General features: G+C 40.9%; 3 protein-coding genes across 4 annotated transcripts; 1 reads left to right on the plus strand and 2 right to left on the minus strand.

Annotated features, from left to right (window-relative positions):
* Positions 1–1291: 1291 nt before the first annotated feature.
* LOC121194804 (tubulin alpha chain) lies at positions 1292–4541 on the minus strand. Its single transcript, XM_041057859.1, has 4 exons — positions 4446–4541; positions 2934–3156; positions 2551–2699; positions 1292–2395 (listed from the first exon to the last, which is right to left on the minus strand). The coding sequence occupies exons 1-4, from the start codon at positions 4446–4448 to the stop codon at positions 1418–1420; spliced, it is 1353 nt and encodes a 450-aa protein (XP_040913793.1). The 5' UTR covers positions 4449–4541; the 3' UTR covers positions 1292–1417.
* Positions 4542–5077: 536 nt separating this feature from the next.
* On the minus strand, positions 5078–8031 carry LOC121194806 (tubulin alpha chain-like). Its single transcript, XM_041057862.1, has 4 exons — positions 7934–8031; positions 7455–7677; positions 7021–7169; positions 5078–6907 (listed from the first exon to the last, which is right to left on the minus strand). The coding sequence occupies exons 1-4, from the start codon at positions 7934–7936 to the stop codon at positions 5933–5935; spliced, it is 1350 nt and encodes a 449-aa protein (XP_040913796.1). The 5' UTR covers positions 7937–8031; the 3' UTR covers positions 5078–5932.
* Positions 8032–10453: 2422 nt separating this feature from the next.
* LOC121194805 (tubulin alpha chain-like) lies at positions 10454–17223 on the plus strand. 2 transcript variants are annotated; one of them, XM_041057861.1, is made up of 4 exons: positions 10454–10514; positions 15026–15248; positions 15723–15871; positions 15964–17223. In XM_041057861.1, exons 2-4 carry the CDS (start codon positions 15068–15070, stop codon positions 16936–16938), a joined length of 1305 nt encoding a protein of 434 aa, XP_040913795.1. In that variant the 5' UTR covers positions 10454–10514; positions 15026–15067; the 3' UTR covers positions 16939–17223. The 2 variants fall into 2 exon arrangements, with proteins under 2 accessions (XP_040913795.1, XP_040913794.1); XM_041057860.1 differs by lacking the exon at positions 10454–10514 and adding an exon at positions 10617–10910.
* The last annotated feature ends 175 nt before the right edge of the window (positions 17224–17398 follow it).

The raw sequence follows: 17398 nt of genomic DNA on the forward strand, positions 1-17398 counted from the left end.
ACATTTAAGCGTGGACTTAAAAAAAAAACAATAACGTCTAATGGTAGTAATGGGTGTCTGCATATGGCTAAACACTCAGGGTACACATATAAAGCAAATAATCACACCCGTTTGCAGATATTTCTAAACGTCATTGAATGAATATCACCTTTCAGTCTATAGCTGTAAGGCCTAAATGGATTCACTTTCACTCTTCACAACACTGAACTAAACTGTGGTGGAATTTAAACTCAAGTCCTGTACTTAAATACAAATATGAGGTACTTGATGAAAAACATACATTCAAAACATATTAACCATTATCGTATGTAAAAAATGTCCAACTGAATATATAGTAATTACATTTTGTTGTAGTTAACGCTAAAAGTTTAATTACTTGTATGTTAATGAATTAGTAACAATAATCCCAAAATGCCTTTGCTCTTTTTCTAGAGTAAGAATCTGAAAGACTTCTGTTCGTTCTTTTAAATCGCTCTGACTTATCCTAAGCAAAGAATAGAAATACTTATTCCTGTACTACAAATTACAAATCAGTTTAAAAATGTGATGCAATGTATAAGATAAAACTGCTCAACAGTATATAAAATAGCACAACCTTGGACCCTTGGAGTATGCTTCTTACACAATTATTATTATTATCAGAAGAATCAAATAATAAATTGCTGATTATACAAGTCTGCCGAGGGCCTTCTGCTGCATCATGAGAATTTTTGATACTTTAAATGTTGTACGTACTTTTACTTACATTTCTTCCTACATTTACTGTGATGGAGGTTTACTGTAACCTACAGGTTTACTGTGTGACTCATCAGAGAAGTCACTAGTCAAGATCACAAGATGAGCTCATGATGTCATGAAGTCATAGTTATTTGGACAGGTCAGTGATGACTGAGCCTGTTTAAATACCTTACAGTCTAAGGACTAAACCAACTCCCACAACTTTACTAAATGTTCACATTACTTCCATCTGGTGGCTGAAGACAGCAACTGCAGGAACAAGGTCCGCTCAGCCCATTGTGTGCCTTGTGGCTTAATGATAAACAGGGCACAAAAAAGCAGGAAATTGGCTAAAGTACAGAAACTGGAATTTCCTTTGTAAATGAATAGGAGCTGTATGTAAAAAGAATTCCGGTATTCCGCAAAACGCTGCTGGAAAAATCCCCTCTATGAAGTGCCAATGTTAGTGCAGAATTTATTGTATATTTACTTTGATTTAAATATTTCATTGGACACTACTAATGATTTTATTTTGCCTACATGCTGGGAGAGTGCAAAAATGATCACAAGTTCATTTAAAAGGTTCATGAGAACTTTTTATTGATAATACTGACATATCACCACCACAGGTTATCAGGATGTTGCTGGGAATGTGTGATGTTCATGATAACTTTTGGAATGTGTGATGATTTTTGACCCTTCAGTACTCCTCTCCCTCTTCATCCTCCTCTCCCATGCTGTCAGTTCCCACCTCTTCATAATCCTTCTCCAGGGCAGCCATATCTTCTCTGGCCTCTGAGAACTCTCCCTCTTCCATGCCCTCCCCAACATACCAGTGGACAAATGCCCTCTTGGCATACATGAGGTCAAACTTGTGGTCCAGACGGGCCCAGGCCTCAGCAATGGCTGTGGTGTTGCTCAGCATGCACACAGCCCTCTGCACCTTGGCCAGGTCTCCACCAGGAACCACAGTTGGAGGCTGATAGTTGATGCCCACCTTGAAGCCTGTGGGACACCAGTCCACAAACTGGATGGTGCGTTTGGTCTTGATGGCTGCGATGGCAGAGTTGACATCTTTGGGCACCACATCACCACGATACAGCAGACAGCAGGCCATGTATTTACCATGACGTGGGTCACACTTCACCATCTGATTGGCTGGCTCAAAGCAGGCATTGGTGATGTCAGCAACTGACAGCTGCTCATGGTAGGCTTTCTCAGCAGAGATGACTGGGGCATAAGTGGCCAGAGGGAAGTGGATACGGGGGTAGGGCACCAAGTTGGTCTGGAACTCTGTCAGGTCGACATTCAGGGCTCCATCAAAGCGAAGTGAGGCTGTAATTGAAGACACAATCTGGCCAATGAGCCTGTTCAGGTTGGTGTAGGTCGGCCTCTCGATATCAAGGTTTCTACGGCAAATGTCATAGATGGCCTCGTTGTCCACCATGAAGGCACAGTCGGAGTGCTCCAGGGTGGTGTGAGTGGTCAGGATGGAGTTGTAAGGCTCCACAACTGCAGTGGAAACCTGGGGAGCTGGGTAGACAGCAAACTCTAGTTTTGATTTCTTTCCGTAATCAACCGAGAGTCTCTCCATCAGCAGGGAGGTGAAACCTGAGCCAGTGCCTCCTCCAAAGCTGTGGAAGATTAGGAACCCCTGCAGGCCAGTGCACTGATCAGCCTGAAAGGAAAATTTGGTTTTGATTAATCAAAATCCTACTCCAGCTACACAGTCTTTACAAAGGTAATCACCACTGTCTTTATCCTCCAAAAACTGGAATACCTTTTCTTTCTTGCATTTTTATGAAGACACCTAAAGCAAAAATAAGCTCTCACCAGTTTACGAGTTCTGTCCAGAACCAGGTCAATGATCTCCTTGCCGATGGTGTAGTGTCCACGGGCGTAGTTGTTGGCAGCGTCTTCCTTTCCTGTAATCAGCTGCTCAGGGTGGAACAGCTGCCGGTAGGTTCCTGTACGCACCTCATCTGTAAAGGGAACAATTAAAGATGAGACTGAGAACTAATATCCCTATGTGAAAATATTTACTAAACATTTTAGTAATTGCAGGACTTGCACTGATGCTATAATTAAATATGCTAAAGCAGTACAGATGCTTTGTTTGAAGTTAGAGTAGCCTGTCATCAGTGTACACATAGCTCTTTTATGTGTACACGTTAAAATGAAACAAATACTAATGGAAATTAATGTGGACTACTTACCAATGACAGTAGGTTCCAGGTCGACAAAGATTGCTCTAGGAACATGCTTTCCTGCCCCTGTTTCACTGAAGAAGGTGTTGAAGGAGTCATCTCCTCCTCCAATAGTCTTGTCAGAGGGCATCTGTCCATCTGGCTGGATCCCATGTTCCAAACAGTACAGCTCCCAGCATGCATTGCCCATCTGGGCTCCGGCTTGGCCGACGTGCATAGAAATACACTCACGCTGAGTAATGGAAGGGGGAGAGGTTGGTTAAAGAGGACCACCAGCTAATATGTTATCAAATATACATTTACCACCAAAATTTATTTACTACTGCACATTTTAGCAGAAGTACAGCCTGTCCCCAGGAGTGATTCCTGAAATAACTGTATCACCACTGAACAGGAAAATCCACTATTGGGCATTATTCAGAGGGCACCATTGTATTACAGGTCAGCTCACAAGTATGTTCAGTTGAGTGGGTTCATGGTATTTGTTACAACAGAGGCAAAGGAACATAGAACATCTATTGTATTTCCTTCCTACTCTGTGGTGCCGATGATCTTTCTTTGAACTTCATGTCTTATACCAGTCTTTGGTATGATGTAGGCCAGAAAAGAATGATAAAGCCTTCAGCTGCTCAAAGTGCAAGCAAGTCAGCATTCAAATGAAAGCAGCTATTAGAGTGTTCAGAGCCTGCATTGTTGCCACAGTAGAATCCAGAATACATGGGTAGGGCATGTAGCTACAGATGAAATGCAGTTTTGAAACCGCCCCCTTCTGCCTGAGAGTAAGTTTTATGAGTGTTTAAAAAAAAAAAAAAGAATGGAACATACAAAGCAAGGCAGTATGTGGCAGACAGGAAGGCCATGCCTCAAGAAGATGGGAAAACCTTCCCCCATTTCTCCATCCTGTATCTCCTCCCTTTCCTCATTCCCTCCCCTTTTGTGCCTCTCTCCTCCCCCATCCTGTCCAGCTGCACAGAGCAGTGTAACAGTCAGGGATATCTCCCTCTCTCTCTCTTTTTCTCTCCCTCAAACCAAAAACTCCTAACAGCTGCAAAATGGCTGCCAACTAACTCATACTGCCTGGGCCAGACCACTCCTCTTTTTTTCATTCTATCCATCCCCCCACTGCCACGATACCCCAGTCTATATATAACTAATTTCTCAACAAACAGACAATTGTACTTCAAGTTACTTTTTTCCCTTTGATACATTTGTTTCCTGCTTTATGACTATCTGTAATATATCAAACAAGTATGAAAATGTCAAAGCAGTCTAACTCCTAGAGACTGTCAACTGACCTAGATTGTTCAGTTTCATTACATAAATTCAGCTCAAAACTACTATCTTACAGGATAAAGCTGCTTTTGTATAAGTAACCTTCAACTTCAAAGCAGAGGCCTCCTGAGCATTAAATAGGCCTAACTGTGTAATCCATCTAATGCTAAGAAACAGAAACAAAGGGAGGATGAAGGAAAGAGAGAATGGAAATTTTAAGGCTACGTCATCAGCCCAGCAGTTACTCACCATTTTGTCTGCTTGTCCTTCGACTGACGTTGAGGATTCAGACACAAGGCAGAAGTGAGGAGGAGAGAGAGAGTCAGGGTTTATATAGGCAAGGATGTGGAGGGGGCAGGCAGGAAACCACAGCAAGCAGCTGCATAGCTCATTGGCGGGAGGGAACAGCAGTTTGAAAAAAAAGAGAGGGAAGTCCCTGTTACTTTATGTCATATTATCCACCCTAACATTTATCTGCTTTGTCTTTCAGTATGAGACTTTATGCATATATATGCAAAAATAACCGCCTTTTGTTTTCTCTATAGCAGTTTTTCCCTTTCTCAGTTTGTGTGTCTGTGTGTGCGTGTGTGTGTGTGTGTGTGAGAGAGAGAGAGAGAGAGAGAGACCATTTGCATTGAGGCACTATTCAGAGTTAGTTTTATCACATATGAAGCATGTATGAATTGTTATGTAGGGGAAATGACCTGTAGCATCAAAGTAGTTGCTCCCAAGCATTTCTCAACATATATCCACTGAACAAGGCCTGGAAGAGCGATTATGCTTGCCTTATACATGCATCTGCACCCACACACTCATCAACTAAATCATTAAATGAATAATCACACAAGATGGAATGGTCTGTGAAGTTCTTTATTGTTAATTGATTGTTGATCGGAAAAGAAAACAGTGAGCAGTACGAATAATTAAAATAATGTACGTTTGAAAAAAAAAAAAAGACATTGCACTATGCAAATCGGCCAATTCAGAATACACAGAGGAACATGACATTAACAACCGACAAACCACTGAAATGTTAAAGATTCAAAACAAAGAAATGTCAAAGCCAGTTTTCTGCTTCTTCTTTGGTACAACTTTTCAACAGCCCTCTTAGGATCACAGAGGTGTGATTCATACATGACTGGGATTCTATTGTTCCTGCGGGCCACTGTCTGAGCTACACAAACAACACCCAGCAGTGAGTTAGTTAGTCATTTTCTCTCTCTCCTGCTCTCACAGAGTCACAGCTGAATGGCATATAGAAACTGACATAGGAGCCCTTTCATAACTTACATTCCACATGGGAGAGAATAGTGGGGGGAGGTGCACAAACGAGTAGGGTTTGGCCTAAGTTTCTCAGTCTGATACTGCAGTAAGAAAGGATCTTTAAAAGCCCAGAACAAGATCTGTTTGGCCACAAGTTTCTTTTTTTTTGGCTTTAAATACACTGTTTTTACACTGCACCATAACTAATGATTCTGCTAAATTTAACCCTCATGGTTTTGGACTTAACTCTCTAATGTTAAAGTGATCAGGTAAGATTTTGGATTAGGTCTGTTGTATGAATGTGCATCACAGACACAGGATATTAAAATGTGTTATTTTCTGAGCCAAATTGTAGTTTTGTTGATTTAATCATTCGTTTGATACGTATGTCTTTACTATAAAAACTAAATGCCCCATTTTAAAATAGGGGTAAATATCAGTCTACTTTGGCTTAAGTGAATGCCTCAGTAAAGTCAGTATTCTTCTCCTTCGTCCTCCTCTCCCATGTTGTCAGCACCCACCTCTTCATAATCCTTCTCCAGGGCAGCCATATCTTCTCTGGCCTCTGAGAACTCTCCCTCTTCCATGCCCTCCCCAACATACCAGTGGACAAATGCCCTCTTGGCATACATGAGGTCAAACTTGTGGTCCAGACGGGCCCAGGCCTCAGCAATTGCTGTGGTGTTGCTCAGCATGCACACAGCCCTCTGCACCTTGGCCAGGTCTCCACCAGGAACCACAGTTGGAGGCTGATAGTTGATGCCCACCTTGAAGCCTGTGGGACACCAGTCCACAAACTGGATGGTGCGTTTAGTTTTAATCGCTGCTATGGCAGAATTTACATCTTTGGGCACCACATCACCACGATACAGCAGACAGCAGGCCATGTATTTACCATGACGTGGGTCACACTTCACCATCTGATTGGCTGGCTCAAAGCAGGTGTTGGTGATGTCAGCAACTGACAGCTGCTCATGGTAGGCTTTCTCAGCAGAGATGACTGGGGCATAAGTGGCCAGAGGGAAGTGGATACGGGGGTAGGGCACCAAGTTGGTCTGGAACTCCGTCAGGTCGACATTCAGGGCTCCATCAAAGCGAAGTGAGGCTGTAATTGAAGACACAATCTGGCCAATGAGCCTGTTCAGGTTGGTGTAGGTCGGCCTCTCGATATCAAGGTTTCTACGGCAGATGTCATAGATGGCCTCGTTGTCCACCATGAAGGCACAGTCAGAGTGCTCCAGGGTGGTGTGGGTGGTCAGGATGGAGTTGTAAGGCTCCACAACTGCAGTGGAAACCTGGGGGGCTGGGTAGATGGCAAACTCAAGCTTAGACTTTTTACCATAATCAACAGAGAGTCTCTCCATCAGCAGGGAGGTGAAACCTGAGCCGGTGCCTCCACCAAAGCTGTGGAAGATTAGAAATCCCTGTAGGCCAGTGCACTGATCAGCCTGTGAATGTAACAGTTCAGGAATGTTTAGGTCAATTTATAATTGATTGAAGAAAAAAGACTTTAATATATCACAAACATGCACAAAGTGAAACTTAGTACAGGCAGTCTCACCAGTTTACGAGTTCTGTCCAGAACCAGGTCAATGATCTCCTTGCCAATGGTGTAGTGTCCACGGGCGTAGTTGTTGGCAGCGTCCTCCTTTCCTGTAATCAGCTGCTCAGGGTGGAACAGCTGCCGGTAGGTTCCTGTACGCACCTCATCTGGGCAATAAAATAATGATAAATCATTTTTTGTTTAATGAAAATGATAATAACGCAATACTTGTGTTTTATTTCCTTTCAAACTGTGAATATGTATGCATTTATGGTAAGGAACTGATAATACTGTATGGTTGTTTAGGTGTTTTGCATTTTAAGAGGTTGATGTTTATACACAGGTGAAAAATGCAACAACCCCAACCCAATATTCAGTGTCTAATACACACATAGATTTGAATGAATAAAAACATCCAGTAAGAGGTCATCAGCTAATTAACTGGCACTGACCAATGACAGTAGGTTCCAGGTCGACAAATATTGCTCTAGGAACATGCTTTCCTGCCCCTGTTTCGCTAAAGAAGGTGTTGAAGGAGTCATCTCCTCCTCCAATAATCTTGTCTGAGGGCATCTGTCCATCTGGCTGGATCCCATGTTCCAGACAGTACAACTCCCAACAAGCATTGCCAATCTGAGCCCCAGCTTGGCCAACATGAATGGAGATACATTCGCGCTGCAAAGAGTAAGCAACATTATTCAGTTTGCAAAAACAGAAATATATTTTCTACATTACACAGATTTTTAGATTTTCTATGTTATTTTAACTACTTCTGTTCTACTCTACTCTGTATGTCATGGACCAATGCAGAAAAACTCATTTTGTCTTCACGTAGAGTATCTCACACACTTGATCATATACAGTCCATCACACAGTGTTAATAAACACAGTAGAATGTACTTAAGTTTCACTCTGGCAAACCATGTCTTACCATTGTTTATCGCTCTTCTCCAATGTCCAGGTATAAGCAAGAAGAAGTAGTACTGAAAGCAGATGTGTTACTCAGTGCTTATATACCTTCAGCTTAAGGTGAACAGCGATTCAATCTGAGCTGTAATCAGAGAACCTTCTGATGGGACCAGGATAAGATCATCCGCTTCACTGACATACTCACAATGCAAAAGGAGGTCAACACCCTGTTCATTGTGTCAGCCTGTTAGTGTTTTGTACGGGTGTATATGTGCACCTCAAATTTCAGAAAGCAGAAGCGGAACCCTACATGATGGAAGGGTAACCTAATGTAGTTTCACTTGGCGGTTTCTAATGCCTGACTTAATGATCAGTAGTTTTTGATAGGATGTTTTCAGGTTGTGTCACTGTCAAAGAAATGTGTACTAATTTGAAAAATCTGGAGTTGAAGTATGGGGAAAAGAATGTAGTTATTTACCCTTATTGATTTTTTAAATCTCTTGTTGTCACATTATCAAATGACTTTTTGGTATTAATGTATGTATACATGAGAATTTGAAGCTTAAATATATACATTTGAACACATCTGCTGAATCTATCAACTTTTTGCTTCCACTTTGATAACAAGAAATCATCTGAGCAAAATTTAGACATTAATCTTCAAACAGATTCATCACTGTTCTTTTTGTAAAGAATATTCACGGGATACTCACACAAAATGCCTGCTACAAATATGCAATGAGTACAATGTACAATGAGCCTTTGCATTTTTGTAAAAATGCATCTATAAAGAAAGACAGTCTTCAAACATATGACATCTATTCTGAATCCCAGTGGCACCTTAAACAAATAAAAATGTAATGTTTTCTTAAAGTAAAACATTGTTTTTCAAGCCTACTACTTTCCCACACTCTTTTACTGAGTTGAAATGAACTATCAGTCTCAACCCCTAGGGAGAGGAGAGAAACTGAATACATATGAATCGCCTCATAAGGCATCAGCTGACTAAATTGAGTAAACAGCAACTGCCTGCTAGAGTGGTTTTACTACATGCAACAGAAATTCGCCTTGGGTGACCTTGTCACTCAGTTCAGATTTCTAAACCCAAAAAGCCGTTCACATCGAAAAGGTTGTATAGTTGTTTACACTTCTATTCAACATGACATTTATTTGTGTAGCAGTGCCATAGCTGCCTGTTACACTTGGAAGGAATAACCTAAACTGTTGATACAATGGCATGGCTCAAAGGCACAAAGCCCAGCTCTGTGGTATTTAAAACAAGTCAAACCACTTTCAAGACCAGCAGGCAAGTACTGTAACATCAGTGTTCAAACCATATGGGAACGTTGAAACTCATTTGTGATAAAACACTGAGGCAATGATGAAATGAACACATGTATGTTGACTTCCTCCTTGCTATTGCCATTTTTATCTCTAACAGTATGCAGAGTTATTTTCGCCCAACAAAGAAGTGGAAGTCACCCAAAAGTGAAAATTATTGATTAATTCAGTACTAAGAAAAACTCTCTCTCACTCTCTCTTAGAGACCATCCTGGGTGACTAAGAACAAGAGTGTTACCACAGCGTCAACTGCACCACTATTCATTTTAAGGTGAGTTTCTCTCCTGAGGCTGTGATGCTAATAGGTAACAAGTACATTAATTGATGTTGGTATTTTATTCTTTTCACAGAAAGCTCCCAAAGCTGTAGGTGTAAATGGTATGCAATGTCATGCCAAATTTACAAATTTTTGTTTTTATATCGATGCTTTATACCTGTTCTTGTATGTTTTATTACTTTATAGAAAAGACAGGGGTGATTATTACATAATCAATCATGCACTTATTCTACAAATTCTACGCAAATGTGTCTTTTTACCAGATCTTTAGGTTTGGTTCATGTTCTATAAGCTGAAATATCAATGGGAAAGCACACACCTTGCTGTTGTCTTCTTTTGTGTTTTGCCCTCATAGGTGTTGTGTGAGCCATAAAGGTCTGACCCACTTCCCTCGTTTGATAGTATAGGTCCCCAGTGCCCCACTGTTAAGTCTTTTCACTAATGGGTCAGAATAATTGCAGTTGAATAATGCTAGTGCTGGCAAGAAAGAAAGAAAGAAAGAAAGAAAGAAAGAAAGAGACCCAGAGAAGAACAAAAATAAGATAAAGACATAACTGTCACAATTTTGAGGTCATGAGAAACAAATGTGTTGTAAAAACAACAAAATATCTGCATATTTTATTGAACAAGCCACGTGTTGTTTATAGCATTACAAATTACAAACTTAAAACCCCAAATTAAACAGAAAGCAGGGAAGCTGGAGAGTGATGTGAATACAAAAACACTCTGCAGGATCCACTGTACTGGGGAAAAAAAAGTGACTTCTACTCTGAGGCGTCGCATGATCCTCACACTGTTGAACTCACTCAGTGACTCGTGGTTAAGCAACTACGACCTCTAGCTTTTGAAAAGTTTCAGAGACAGCACACCCAGTGGCAGCCTGAGGATTAGTGTTATGGTTTTGTTTACAGGATTTCCGTCCCACCCACAAGGAAAGTGACTGCGTAGTCGCGGAACTGACCATGCTATTGACATAAAGTATAAGGTGGGGACATAAACAACAAATGTTTAATTAATTTTCTGTGATTTCAGTTGAAACTGTGCTATTGCTGTACATTTTCCCCAAACAACCGATGCATTGCTGTCTCTATATGCGCACTGTATCCTTGTGTGCTCACCTGTAATGAGTTTGCGCGGTAAACAACTGTAACTGTCACAGTATCTTGCAGCACTGTGACCTGCGCGTTCGTGGTGCGCGTTCACGTCAACGAGACAGGTGGGAGTGGTTTGCAGTTGAATGTGGCGTGACAGCTCCTCTCCCACCTTGCATTACTCACTCACCCGGACCACATTGACGGCCGCTGTGAGAAGCTACTGAAAACCTAAAGCCAACTTCGCACTGTTTTTGTTTTACAGGACATTCTGCTAAGAAGCTACAATGGTGAGTATATATATATTTTTTCGTTCTGACTGTAGAGAAACTTCCACTCCAAAGTTTTGTTTGGTTTGGCTTCCAAACGAAAACTTCCTCGGTGCTTTAAGTTTTTTTTTTATAATGTGCGTCAGCGAATATTCAGTAAAATTTTTGAAAAGTGTGCCAGATGAAAGGTGCAATGCAGCAGCTCTGAACCGCTCCCTCTGTGCCTTCCTATAGCGGTACCCCCCCGTGTCAGAAATAGATTTTTCACTCACTGACTGGCAGTAAAGCTGAGCTGGCTACAGGCCTGGCTGAGCAGGTGATGATGATGATTAGTCTACATTTTAAACACTTGAACAGAGAAAGAGTGTTATTTATTTTGCATTTATTGGATCAATAATCCAGTATTTTTTTCCTCAGTTTTAATGAAAGAACACTGCTAGACTCTCAAAAATAGCATTTATTTATTTATAATGCCTTATCATAGGCTACCGGGTATGTTAGTTGTGTGTATGTGGTATATACATATATGTCGGTAAGGAATTTAGGTGTGTCTCATCATAAATCTACCAACAAGTCAGGTCAGACTGAGACATTTTTTTCCCTCCAAATTCAAAAGGCCATGTTGTGCTTGTGTGGAGTGATTTGCAGATGAAATGAAAGTAAACCATGCCATTTGCCAGACTTATTCAACCTTAACAACAATTTTAAAATGGTTTCCATACAGTTGACGTTATTCATAGTGAAGTGGGACTAATAGCTACTGTATAGTCCCTTTCAAATGAAACAGAGAAAACCTTGCAGACCCTGAGAATGGGAGCATTACTGGTAAAATTGAAATAATTTGTTTTCATATATCATGGTAAGTCATCTGTTTCAGAGTTAGGAATTGAACTAGTGTGCACACACACAGAACCTTTGTGTTCTGTTTGCACAGTCTAGTATAAACACAGCTTGTTAGCGTTGTCCTTAAAAACTAAATGGTGTCATTGTGTACTGAGTAAACTACTACATTATACCCGCCCTGATCAAATAGGTCAGATCCATAAAACTTTTTCAGCATTGAGTTGAAGTGTTTTTTTTTTTACTTGATCAGTTAGTCTTAAATAATTATATTATTCCTAAAAAGGAAAGGGTACAAAATTTGAATAGACCAAGGGTCATAAGTGAATTCACGTGGCCATCCCACTCCATGTATAAGATTGTTTTTTCTTTCTTTCTTTTTTTTTTAATAATTGGCATCATTGTGCTTGTAGTAGTACAGCGGGATACAAGTCAGGTCTTACCTCAGCATGATACATGACAAGAAGCCTGTCATGATAGCGTTTAATTTAAAAGAGAAGTTCGCCTTGGGAGCATGAATGTGCATAGCAAAGGTCAGGATAGCCAATCACTTTCTGAGTATTGTGTGCAAATGTGGTTCTAGTCTTGTATTGCCTGTTGCACAAGACTCCAGACTGAATTGGCACCGCAGGAAAGACCAAGATGTATTTGAGATCATCAATGTTAATCTTTGACCATGATTATCCATGTGAAATTGTACGGCAGACTGGGCAATAGTGTGTTTTACAACATCTATAATTTGAGTAAAGACACTGGAGAAAAGGTCATTCATGGAGCAGACTGAGGTCACATTGGGTCCTTGAAAGTGTTTCAATTTTATAGTAATCTCATAATAAGATTTTCACATAATTACTTTCGAGGGGAGGTTTTGGCCTGAGGTGGCAACAGGAGAAGGGTCCAAAGATCGTCACAACAGCTGCACACTTGGGATTATGAATATCCATAATTTTAAAAAATGGCACTCTGATCTAAGAGTGGCAGATTTTTGGGTGATGGTGACGCTACACAAATGGTCAGGGTCTATAAAACCATTATATTGGTCTAGACCAACATACAGTGACTTCAGAAAGTATTCAGACCCCTTCACTTTTTGCGCTCTTTATTGTGTTGTAGATTAAATTTTAAATGGATAAAAATGCCATTTTTGCTCATCAGTCTACACACTTTGATGGAGCCCTGAAAATGACAGTTTATAGATGCTTCCCATTCAGTCTGACGGAGCTTGTGAGGATCTGCCAGGACGATTGGGATAAACTGCCTAAATCCAGGTGTAGAGGCTCACCTAAGAAGACTTGTAGCTGTAATTGCTCCCAAGTGGGGCTTCTCTGAAGTCCTGAATTAAGTCTTTGTAAATGGATGGGCAAAATGGCAAATCTACAACACAAGGTGTGCAAAAAGTGAAGAGGTCTTAATCCTTTCTGAAGCCATGTCTATTTCCTGTTATAGAGGCAGAATGTCCTGTGATGATGGGCCATTAAAGGAGCTCTGTTCCCATGTTTGCTGACCTGAAAAAGCTTTTAACAAATTGATTGTTCTCTTTTCACCTCTACCTTGTTCACTTTTCCTCTCCCACTCTGTCTCTGACCAGATCTAGTGTATTTATGTCTACTAATCGTTTTAGTCACAAACAAAACTGGAATCTCAAGTCCATGAGGCGGAGCCTCAGACATGCCCTTGTTCTCGTCATATTAAGGGGAGGAAAATTTTGACAGTTTGAGTTTGAGAGTACTTTGTCTACACATTTGGCCCTGCATTTGCTGTCACTTGCTCCTTCTTGTGGCAATTAAAAAAAATCTCTGTGTTCAAGTAGCAATCACTGTGACAAAAAATATCTGTAGCCTGTAATTTCTTCATTTTCAACCTTAACATTGAAGAAATTATTGTTGCAAAACACTTTTAGCAGAAGAAAATGTAACCTGGCAGCAACCACTATTTTGGGGACTGCCTGTCAGTGTTTACCGAAACAGCCTTTAGTGCCAGGTGTCAGGTTAGCATGAGGAACCTAAAATAGCTGCTGCCCAGAGCTCTGCTAACCTGGAAACCCAGGCCAGTCTCATGGAGTTGGGGGTCACCTTTGCTTTGGATAATTTCTGGATGAAGCATTGAATACATCTCAAAATGGATCTCAAAATTGATCCTTGTAGATTTAGTGAGATTTAACAGAAAGTAAAATGATAAGGTTCTCTAAACCTTTTCCCTACCACTGCCCCCACCCCCTCCCCATCCCTCACCCAGCAGCACCTACCCTTGTCTGTCTGATCACTGAGAAGGGGAAAGTTGGGGAAGAAGGATTAAAATAGCAGCGTGACAGGGACCAAGGTAGAAATCTACCGAATGTGAAAAGTTGTCACTTTTCTTAACAGTGAGATAAAATGAATAAAAAGGGGTGTTGTTTAATTGTGCTTCCTTATTTAAACTCCTAATCCAAACAAAGATATTTCAGTTTAGGTTCTGAAAAATAGGTGATATTTATGTGACCAGTAATTTTGATAATTGATCAGCAAAAAAAACAAAAAGTATTTCTTGTTACACCATGTTGTTTTTCTCTGGTTTATATTATTATAAAATGTTTTTTTTTTTAGTTCATTCATAATATTATATGGCAAAGTCCCTGGTGGTTGACAAATTTGATTATATCATCACATTCCCAGACCTTCCACTGAGCCCCAGTCAGTGCCAAATAAATATAAAAATCAGTCTGTGTCCAGCACAAGTGCAAACAGTATTCATTTACTTTTAACTGTATTCAGTTTTTGTTTTTTTGTTTTTTTTCCCAGTTTAGTTTAGATGTACCTACGATACTAGCATTAGAGATAATCTGACTTGAGGTACAGGTCTGAGCAAAGCCTGGTGTCCTTTTATTTAGGTCATCTTCATTGCATAAATGTTAAATGCTCAGTTGTTCTCTGAACTCCATTTTAGTTCATGAGATTTACTCATAGACAGTCACATGAGATCCTGTGACAGCTGCAGCAAATCTGTTTTGCTTGTCCTTTCAACTTCAACCTTCATTCCCCTGTTTATGTCTTTGCTTCCACCTAGTGGCAGAGTCCTTGAATTATTCCACTGGATTCCTGCAACTGTAGTTTTTAAAATCTGATTATGTCTTATAAAACTTGTTTTGCCATTTGTAACAGTCTGGAGTCATAACAGTTTAGATTTCCCTTAACTCAGTGGAAAAGAATAGCACATAATTGCTTATAGTATACAATCCCTTCCCATCCTTGCATTGCCTCCTTCCATTCCTCTGGATTTTTTCTGCCCCTTATTCAACCTCTCCTCTTCTTCTTTTCTAGCGTGAATGCATTTCTGTCCACGTAGGCCAGGCTGGTGTTCAGATGGGGAACACCTGCTGGGAGCTCTACTGTCTGGAGCACGGCATCCAGCCTGACGGCCAGATGCCCAGCCACAAGCCAGTAGGAGGCCACGACGACTCCTTTACCACCTTCTTCAGTGAGACTGGGGCTGGGAAGTATGTCCCCAGAGCGATCTTTGTCGACCTGGAGCCCACTGTCATTGGTCAGTAATGTGATTTGAAGTGAAAACAGAGAGAAAATCCTCTTCATCATCAGTCATCAGTTGTCAATAGCCTTCCTAAAGGTCCTAAAACTCAGTCCATTAAATTTTTAAAGCTCAACTTTCCTGAACTGATCGGCCTACAAACTTTGCATGAATACAATTTTAAGCTTATAATTCATAAATGTTTTAACATCAACAGTAAATATTATAAACACAAAATTTACAATCATGAAAGCAGATGCCACAGTGTAAGTATGTGTTTTAGGAACAGTAATTGTCATTATAAAGCTAACTTTACTGACTGAAGTATTTGAAAAATATATTTTCCAAATGTTCCCTTTACATTTCAGGATGTAATACCTTAAAGAAGAGAGGTGTCTTAGTGGCCTGATGAAATTCTTTCTTAACTAATGGCGCTTAGTATATCAGATGAATAAGTTTTCATTATTCTTGCTTTTGTCTAAAATTTTCCAGATGAGGTGCGCACAGGAACGTACCGCCAGCTTTTTCACCCTGAGCAGCTGATCTCAGGAAAGGAAGATGCAGCCAACAACTACGCTCGTGGACACTACACCATCGGCAAGGAGATCATTGACTCTGTTCTGGACAGGATCCGCAAACTGGTAAGGATATATGCATATGTGTGTGTATTGAAATTATATAAAGGTGACTCAGTATTTTTTACTTGAGTGTCATCATTTCTTTGTATCTGTAGGCTGATCAGTGCACTGGCCTCCAAGGCTTCCTGGTCTTCCACTCTTTCGGTGGAGGCACCGGCTCAGGTTTCACCTCCCTGCTGATGGAGAGACTTTCTGTTGACTTTGGCAAAAAGTCTAAGCTTGAGTTTGCCATCTACCCAGCCCCCCAGGTTTCCACTGCAGTTGTGGAGCCTTACAACTCCATCCTGACCACCCACACCACTCTGGAGCACTCTGACTGTGCCTTCATGGTGGACAACGAGGCCATCTATGACATCTGCCGTAGAAACCTTGATATTGAACGCCCATCGTATACCAACCTAAACCGCCTTATCAGCCAAATAGTTTCATCTATCACAGCATCACTTCGCTTCGATGGAGCCCTGAATGTTGACCTGACAGAGTTCCAGACCAACTTGGTGCCCTACCCCCGTATCCACTTCCCTCTGGCCACTTATGCCCCGGTCATTTCCGCTGAGAAAGCCTACCATGAGCAGCTGTCTGTGGCTGAGATCACCAACGCCTGCTTTGAGCCAGCCAATCAGATGGTGAAGTGTGACCCACGTCATGGTAAATACATGGCCTGCTGTCTGCTGTATCGTGGTGATGTGGTGCCCAAAGATGTCAACGTGGCCATCGCAGCCATCAAGACCAAACGCACCATCCAGTTTGTGGACTGGTGTCCCACAGGCTTCAAGGTGGGCATTAACTATCAGCCTCCAACTGTGGTTCCTGGTGGAGACCTGGCCAAGGTGCAGAGGGCTGTGTGCATGCTGAGCAACACCACAGCCATTGCTGAGGCCTGGGCCCGTCTGGACCACAAGTTTGACCTCATGTATGCCAAGAGGGCCTTTGTCCACTGGTATGTTGGGGAGGGCATGGAAGAGGGAGAGTTCTCAGAGGCCAGAGAAGATATGGCTGCCCTGGAGAAGGATTATGAAGAGGTCGGCATTGACTCATTTGAAGAGGATGAGGAAGGAGAGGAATATTAGACAGATTTTGCTGTCATTTGCCAACTGTTTTCAGGGACAAAATTAGTTATTTATCAAACAGAAAAAAATAGAACACATTGTTTTGTGTGTTGGTTTCAAATTCAGAAATACTTGATTTTATTTACCTTTTTTTAATTTTAACTTCTACCTTCAGCCTTAAGGTCTGAAGTTATTTCTTTCTTTTGCCAGGAAAATTTTTACTTTTGACAGCTTTTGTGTCAATTTCTACTGGTTTATTTGTTTTATCAAAATGAAATGATGCTCAATAAATCTTCCCTGCAAATATATTGCCTTCTGCTTTCTTATTCTTTGACCCTGTTTCTATGAAGCATGGAACTGTTTTGTTTTTTGTTTGTTTTTTTAATATAGGCTATATATAATTTGGGCGATCATCAGCTCATTTCTATTAGATATTGCACCCTCTTAAATCCAGTCTCACTTCCTTCTATAACAAACAGGT

Source organism: Toxotes jaculatrix, chromosome 15, assembly GCF_017976425.1.
Source record: "Toxotes jaculatrix isolate fToxJac2 chromosome 15, fToxJac2.pri, whole genome shotgun sequence".
Taxonomy (NCBI): Eukaryota; Metazoa; Chordata; class Actinopteri; family Toxotidae; genus Toxotes; species Toxotes jaculatrix.

What these genes read in the sequence shown, in the direction of transcription:
- LOC121194804 (XM_041057859.1), bottom strand. An exon ending in CCTGGAACCTACTGTCATTG is followed by an intron (nt 2,700 to 2,933) that starts GTAAGTAGTCCA and finishes TTCCCTTTACAG; the next exon opens with ATGAGGTGCGTACAGGAACC. An exon ending in TGGACAGAACTCGTAAACTG is followed by an intron (nt 2,396 to 2,550) that starts GTGAGAGCTTAT and finishes TTTTCCTTTCAG; the next exon opens with GCTGATCAGTGCACTGGCCT.
- LOC121194805 (XM_041057860.1), top strand. An exon ending in CCTGGAGCCCACTGTCATTG is followed by an intron (nt 15,249 to 15,722) that starts GTCAGTAATGTG and finishes AAAATTTTCCAG; the next exon opens with ATGAGGTGCGCACAGGAACG. An exon ending in TGGACAGGATCCGCAAACTG is followed by an intron (nt 15,872 to 15,963) that starts GTAAGGATATAT and finishes TTGTATCTGTAG; the next exon opens with GCTGATCAGTGCACTGGCCT.
- LOC121194806 (XM_041057862.1), bottom strand. An exon ending in CCTGGAACCTACTGTCATTG is followed by an intron (nt 7,170 to 7,454) that starts GTCAGTGCCAGT and finishes TTTATTGCCCAG; the next exon opens with ATGAGGTGCGTACAGGAACC. An exon ending in TGGACAGAACTCGTAAACTG is followed by an intron (nt 6,908 to 7,020) that starts GTGAGACTGCCT and finishes TTACATTCACAG; the next exon opens with GCTGATCAGTGCACTGGCCT.